The sequence below is a fragment of the Etheostoma spectabile genome, chromosome 14 (assembly GCF_008692095.1).
Source record: "Etheostoma spectabile isolate EspeVRDwgs_2016 chromosome 14, UIUC_Espe_1.0, whole genome shotgun sequence".
In the NCBI taxonomy this organism is placed as follows: domain Eukaryota; kingdom Metazoa; phylum Chordata; class Actinopteri; order Perciformes; family Percidae; genus Etheostoma; species Etheostoma spectabile.
This window is the reverse complement of record NC_045746.1, coordinates 12,416,012-12,422,989: the sequence shown is the minus strand read 5'-3', so window position 1 is coordinate 12,422,989 and position 6,978 is coordinate 12,416,012. Positions and strand designations below refer to the sequence as shown.

General features: G+C 41.0%; 1 protein-coding gene across 2 annotated transcripts in view; it reads right to left on the bottom strand.

Moving 5' to 3' along the window:
* The window catches only part of ldlrap1a (low density lipoprotein receptor adaptor protein 1a), a 19,813-nt gene that overhangs the window by 6,809 nt on the left and 6,026 nt on the right, over positions 1–6,978 (bottom strand). For both annotated transcript variants that reach the window (XM_032534925.1, XM_032534924.1), the window contains exons 2-4: positions 5,484–5,626; positions 4,318–4,430; positions 3,521–3,635 (exon numbers count right to left, since the gene is read on the bottom strand). In XM_032534925.1, coding sequence (XP_032390816.1) covers positions 3,521–3,635; positions 4,318–4,430; positions 5,484–5,626 — 371 coding nt within the window. The remainder of the gene's footprint in view (positions 1–3,520; positions 3,636–4,317; positions 4,431–5,483; positions 5,627–6,978) is intronic.

The following is a 6,978-nucleotide window of genomic DNA, read 5'->3' as shown; positions in this document are numbered from 1 at the left end:
TTTCAGTAATTGCATTCAAAAGGTGTAACTTGTACATTATAGTTATTCTTTGCACACAGACTGATGCATTCAAATTTTTATTTCATTTAATTTTGATGATTTGAAGTGGCAACAAATGAAAATCCAAAAATTCCGTGTCACAAAATTAGAATATTACTAAGGCTAATACAAAAAAGGGAGTTTTAGAAATGTTGGCCAACTGAAAAGTATGAAAATGAAAAATAGGCATGTACCATACTCAATACTTGGTTGGAGTCTTGCCTCAATACTGCATTAAGGCGGTGGCATGGAGTTGATGAGTTTCTGGCACTGCTCAGGTGTTATGAGAGCCCAGGTTGCTCTGATAGTGGCCTTCAACTCTTCTGCGTTTTTGGGTTGGCATTCTGCATCTTCTTTTCACAATACCCCACAGATTTTTATGGGGCTAAGGTCAGGGGAGTTGGCTGGCCAATTTAGAACAGAAATACCAAGGGGCGGCTGTGCTCAGTGGTAGAGTGGTTGCCTGCAATTGGAAGGTTGGTGGTTCGTCCCTGCCCCTGAGTCATTGTCGAAGTGTCCTTGGGCAGACATGAACCCCGAGTGCCCCGTGCTGCGCATGGAGTGTGAATGTGTGGTGGATGTTATCTGATGAGCAGGTGGCACCTTGTACGGCAGCCCCGGCCACAGTGTATGAATGTGTGTGAATGGTGAATATTTCCTGTAGATGTAAAAGCGCTTTGAGCAGTTGTTAAGACTGGAAAAGCGTATATAAAACAGCACATTACATTACTTTACATGGTCCGTAAACCAGGAACGGGTAGATTTTGCGCTGTGTGCAGGCGCCAAAGCTGTTGGAATGAAATCTCATCTCCATAGAGCAGGTCAGCAGCAGGAAGCATGAAGTGCTCTAAAACTTGCGGTAGACGGCTGCGTTGACCCTGGATCTCAGGAAACAGGGGTGGACCGACACCAGCAGATGACATGGCACCCCAAACCATCACTGATGGTGGAAACTTTACACTAGACTTCAGGCAACGGGGATCCTGTGCTCTGTCTTCCCCAGACTCTGGGACCTCGATTTCCAAAAGGAAATGCAAAATTGCTTTCGTCAGAAAATAGACTTTGGACCACTCAGCAGCAGTCAGCTCTTTTTTCCTTAGCCCAGGTGAGACGCTTTTCGCGCTGTTTTGTGTCAACAGTGGCTTGACACGAGGTATGCGGCAGTTGAAACCATGTCTTTCAAGCGTCTCCTGGTGGTGGATCTTGAAGCACTGACTCCAGCAGCTGTCACTCCTTGTGAATCTCCCCCACATTTTTGAATGGGTTTTTTTTCAAATCTGACTAGGGCGCGGTGATCCCTATCGCTTGTACACTTTTTCGACCACAGTTTTTCCTTCCCTTTGCCTCTCTATTAATGTGTTTGGACACAGAGCTCTGAGAACAGCCAGCCTCTTCAGCAATAACCTTTTGTGTCTTTCCTCCTTGGCAATGTGTCGATGGTCGCCTTTTGGAAGCTGTCAATCTGAAGTCTTTCCCAGTTTGTGTAGGCTTCAGAACTGGACTGAGGAGACCATTTAAGCCCTTTGGAGGTGTTTTGAGTTAATCAGCTGATAGTTTGTGGCACCAGGTCTTCAACATTTAACCCTTACACTATTCTAATTTTGTGCACACGGAATTTTGGATTTTCATGTTTGCCACTTCAAATCATCAAAATTAAATGAAATAAACATTTGAATGCATCAGTCTGTGTGCAATGAAATATATGTACAAGTTACACCTTTGAATGCAATACTGAAATAAATCAAGTTTTTCAAAATATTCTAATTTACTGGCTTTTACCTGTACAGTATGATGTTGTGAACTGTGCTGAGACTCAAGAGCTGTCAGAGCAGAGGACAGAAAGTTGTTACCACCAGTCTCCATTACCTCGATAAGAGAGAGGCAAGTATTAAGGAAGTAGGGTATTATGTTATTCTGGAAGAGAAAGGGATGAGTGTGGAAGCAAGTAAGATGAGAGGAAAAGTGCCCTTCTGGTTTTCAACACACAGGAGGCGCAGAGGAAGATGACAGCCGGTTTGGGGAGCGGGACTTCTACGGTTTCATGTGTACATGAACAAGCAGATAGATTTTTGTATTTGTAGTCCCGGACTGCTTAGCCTACTTAAAAAAAAAAAAAACGCAGTCTTGCTACCACGCGCTAACGTTGGCTGGGGGGGCGGCTTCATATTGTACATATATTGCGTGGAATTTCCTTAATTTATTTAGATGGTATTAAACTTGAGAAGTATCGTCATGTAATCCAGTGCTTTCAACAGTGTAACTGTCAGTGATGGGAATAACAGTGTCCCTAATGCCGTTACTGTTTTTCAGTAACAAGTAATCTAATTGATGAAATGCAAGATTAAACGCGCCACGTTACTATAATTGAAGCGGTTGTTTTCATCAGACCGACTTTTTTTTTTTTTTTTTTAACTGTTCTTCCTTAGTTAGTGGGCCGATTGGCTGAGGTTGATTAAAATTTCATAGTAAGCCAATCAGAGATAGAGTGGGGCGAGTGTTTGAAAGCACGCAGTCAGACACACAAAGTACAACACAAGACAGTCAGTCAGTCAATAAGAGACAGGTATGGCGTAATGAAACGGGGGGGACTTTTCCTGCCAAAGATTTCCCACCGCGGTCAGAAAACATATGACTATGACTCTAGAGTGGGTACTCACTCCGAAGCTAATTGCCGTCACTCTCACTTCTTCCACACAACAAAGAGTGAATATATTTGTTATTTCTTTGTGCTATAGTGCTTAATAAGTATTATTTAATTTTGCCCAGTTGTGGCTCGTTGAGGAGCAATAAATATCAAAAGTTCCAAAACATCTGTTGTTATTTGTATGGATCCACTAGACATAACATCTACGTACATGGCATCTGATTGGAGGCTAGTCTCACTTTGTCTCATAGCAACATTAAAATAGTTTAGATGTGTGTACAGTTTCTGTAAATAATGTATTGTAATAAGTGTCCATTGCATTATAATATTCAGATTTATCATCAAATATTGAACATGCACATGTATTTGTAACTACCATTAAAGAGGGGGGGAGGTGGGGTCACATTTGAGCCTTTAAAAATGTACTTGAAAGTAACGCATTAATTACTTTGTGAAGTAACTAGTTACTTTTATAATTTGTAACTGAGTATCTAATTTAGTTACTTTTTGGAAGAAGTAACTAATTACTTTTTAAAAGTAACTTGCCCAACACTGGTAAATGTATTCTAAATACCAACTTTTAAAAAATTGTAACTAATGGAATACAGTCACTCATAATTTGTATTCTGAAAACATAACGCTGGTACATGTAGTCAGTTATTCCCAACGCTGCACCCGACCATAAAGAGAGGTTAACACCCGTCAAACTACACACTAAAAAAGGTACACTTATCTCTCGGAGTTAGACATTCATAATAACCAAGTTAAAATATCACTGCACTGGAATTTAAATGATATGCATTATGAAGTAAAACACTGATGCTGTAGTTAACTCACCACTTTCCTTTTGGAGCAGAGGTAAGCGTGGCACTCCAGGGTCCCATTGAGGGTGTTTTGAGCGATATAAGCAAACATTTTATCATGTTGTTTGTCCACTGTGCAGTAGGATATTCTGCAGGCCAGAGGGGACAGGTTAGAGGGACAGCGTACCCAGAAGTCAAAGAGAGTTGTCCTCGGGTCAAATAGACCCGTTTTCCTATATCAATGTTCTTTTAAATTACCCAAAATAACATGATTGATTCCACACAACGCTCTTTGGCAAGTACAAATCTCTACTTTCATTAATATTGGGTCTTATTCAATTTTATAGCATTTAAAAAAAAAAAAAAAATTGAAGTCGTTTCGAAGTAGTACTGAGTAAAAGTTGACATATTCCAGTCTGTGATTATCAATCAACATCCATTCCTTTAATTTTAGTCTAAATAATTCCTAATTTCTGCTTTTCAAACATTAGGTATAATTTCCTATAAATGAGGTTTATTGACCATAAATTCCAAAGATAACTATAAAACTAAAGTTAATAATTTAGTGTTACGTAGTGTTAAAAACATAACAAACATTAAAAAAAAGGAACAAAAACATAAGAAAAAGTTAAAAACCTCAATAAAAAGAATCAACAAAAGTGTTGATTTTCAGTTTTGACGGGAAGACAACACAAGGGTTAAGCAACATGCCACATCGTCTACATGGCGACGGTCTTATAAGGCTGTGAATCTGAATTTAGCCGTTTCAGACGTGCAACAACGCCGTCACCTAGAAGTTGATCTGCAAACCCCGTGCTGTTCTCAACATACCTGTATATGGAGACATTTTCCAGGAGTTTATTGGTCAGGCGGTCGTACAGGACGATTCCCCGTGGGGAAACCTTAAGAGTAACCTTCTTAGGCTTCTTCCCAATGGCTTTAGCCTGTTACAGAAACAATTATTAAAAGAAGAGTTTCTTTAATAGAATGTTAGTGTTTTGAACTAGGGGGAAGTACCTACAGTGGCTTTTAAAACCATTTTAAGTCCAGAATTTACAAAAAGTGCTCGAAGCAAAGTGGGAATTTAAGAAATGTAACCGAATAAAATCTCCAAAAGGGAAATATTGTAGTCTAGTTCATCAATAACCTATTTACTAACCTGCCACACTAGCAACAACAAAGAAAAAAAACACATCTTAGTTTTTAGAGAGGTTTAGTGTGTCCACTTGTTTTAATGCACATTTTCAATCAAACAGTTTTCTTTGCGTTGCTGATATGAAAATGTTGGTGCATCAAAAAGCAACTAAAGTTTTCAGGCACTGACCGAGTTGCCTCCTTAGTAATGCATATTGTAAAAATGCCTCGTGGTTCAGGAGTCCATCTCAGCAGCGTCAGTGAGCCAATGCAGCGTGCTTCTACCAAGATCTAATAATGCTGCTGATTGGCTGTCTAGCATTACATGTCATAGAGACACGCAGGAAAAACTCTACATTACGCACAGAGACAGGGCTATGTTTATTATGCTTGCGTAGATAGAGCAATAGATCAATAGATTGCTAGTTCGATCCCAAAGGAAAGTTCAAGGTCCAAGTAGCCACACGCACGCACGCACGCACGCACTTAGGGATAAGAATGAGACACTTACAGTGACAAGACAGGGACTGACCCTGTGATTCAGTATGCATGGTAAGGTGAAACCCAAATGAATGAATATATACAGTATATATAAATAAAAAAAGAAGATTCCCCGGGAGAGTCATGTACAGCCCGACTCTAGGAGATAAAACTGAGATTAGCGCTCATGTTCAAGTCTATGTTCTGCTTGTAGTTGTTGTTGTTTCTATCCTTACCCTAACCCTGGGGCTGGCTAAAGTCCCTCTCTACAGGAAAAACCCTGCCAAGTCACAGTATTAGTACTGGTAATGAAGATTTTTGAACAATACCCAGTCGTAATGTGGACTGTATGACATCCTGAATGACATTACTCTAGCTCTCACCGTGGCAACAATCCTCTTAACTGCAGCGGCGGACAGCTCTTCTCCCTTGGGCTGGTCCACTAGTGTCATGCCGAGGTGACGAAGATTAAACGTCATCCCCTCTACAATGGTCTCCCGCGTGTCAGTCCAGTTCTCTGGGAGCTCTACGGAAAAATATTTTGAGGGAAAAGTGGGTCAATCAACTGATCAACAGGAGACTGGAGTTTGCTAACCACGCTCTTGTTGAACCCATGCATCGAGTTAAAAACATCAAATATATGTTGGTTCCAGTTTCAGAGATTCTACGACGTGCCTGCCTTCCCCTTCCACTTCAGGTCCAAAATAAATAGCGTTGATCGTGAGAACATTCAAAGAGCTTTGAGGAAAAACACAGATTAGAGGATATGTAAACAGCCCGTGTTGAACTTAAAGTTCAGACATTTCATCTGCTCGCTCCCTGAAGTGGAAAGGCAAAACAGGGTATCTAGGTCAGAGGCACTGTCAAGTAAATATTTCAACTCCAAAACAACTTTAAGGGCTGGGCAACAAAAAAAGGCAAAGAGTTAGGAGCAAGTATACGTGGAATCTGACACTGTGATGGTTGGCAAGTGGGAGTTTCCTTTTCTCAAAAGTAACATAACAGATCAATACAAATCAAACTAGGCCATAGATGTCCCTCGGAAAAGTGCATTAGTGGTATCGACCTGTGTGTTCAGAAGTTAGCACTGATATGTTCCCTGAAAAAAGAATGAGTGTACACCGGTGAAGGAACAGCTGCTATCTCCATGTGGTTTCTTTCTTATCAGTGTTTGGATGGTGTCGACTGGCCCTGAACCTCTGGCTGTGTTTACAGAGATTTCCTCAGAGAACGAAAGGAAGGGAGGGGGGGGATGGGGGGGGAGGGGGGTTAGGGAAGGTACGAGCAGAAAACATCCCCATTACCTAGAAATCCATCCTCCAAGCATTTACCTTCTCTGGGATGCAGTGCATACCACAGTCTCATGCAGACACATGTACACACGGAATATAAAAAAGGTTTTTTCTCCGTTTGCTTCCTTTTAAGCACCCCTGAAAAAGGAGGACCAAAGGACAATCACCCGCACCACAACGTCTCTGCCTTCTAGCAGTCAATTCGCAGTTGAGACAATTTTATAAACGGGTTCAATACTTCTCGTTAAACAGTAGTTCGCTTCTTTGTTTTGGTACAGTTGGTTTCCAAGCCAAGCCAAGGTGTGGTATGCTCGTGTTCACATTAATCAAACAAACGGTGCTTTCTGACCCGGGCCCAGGTCCCTGATGTCAAATGCCCCTTACTACATTATATTCCCACATCTTTTTTTCACATAAAAGACGTTTCCACCATAAATTGGTGCATTCAAACGTATCACAAAGAAGATTTTTATTCTAATCCCTCAGCCTAAGTCTTAAATGGTTGCAAATCCTCCTCTTTATTTCCAGTTTCTTCCCGCCATGGCTGCCCCTTGAGTCCTGCATTATTTGTCCTCTCTCTAGAGCC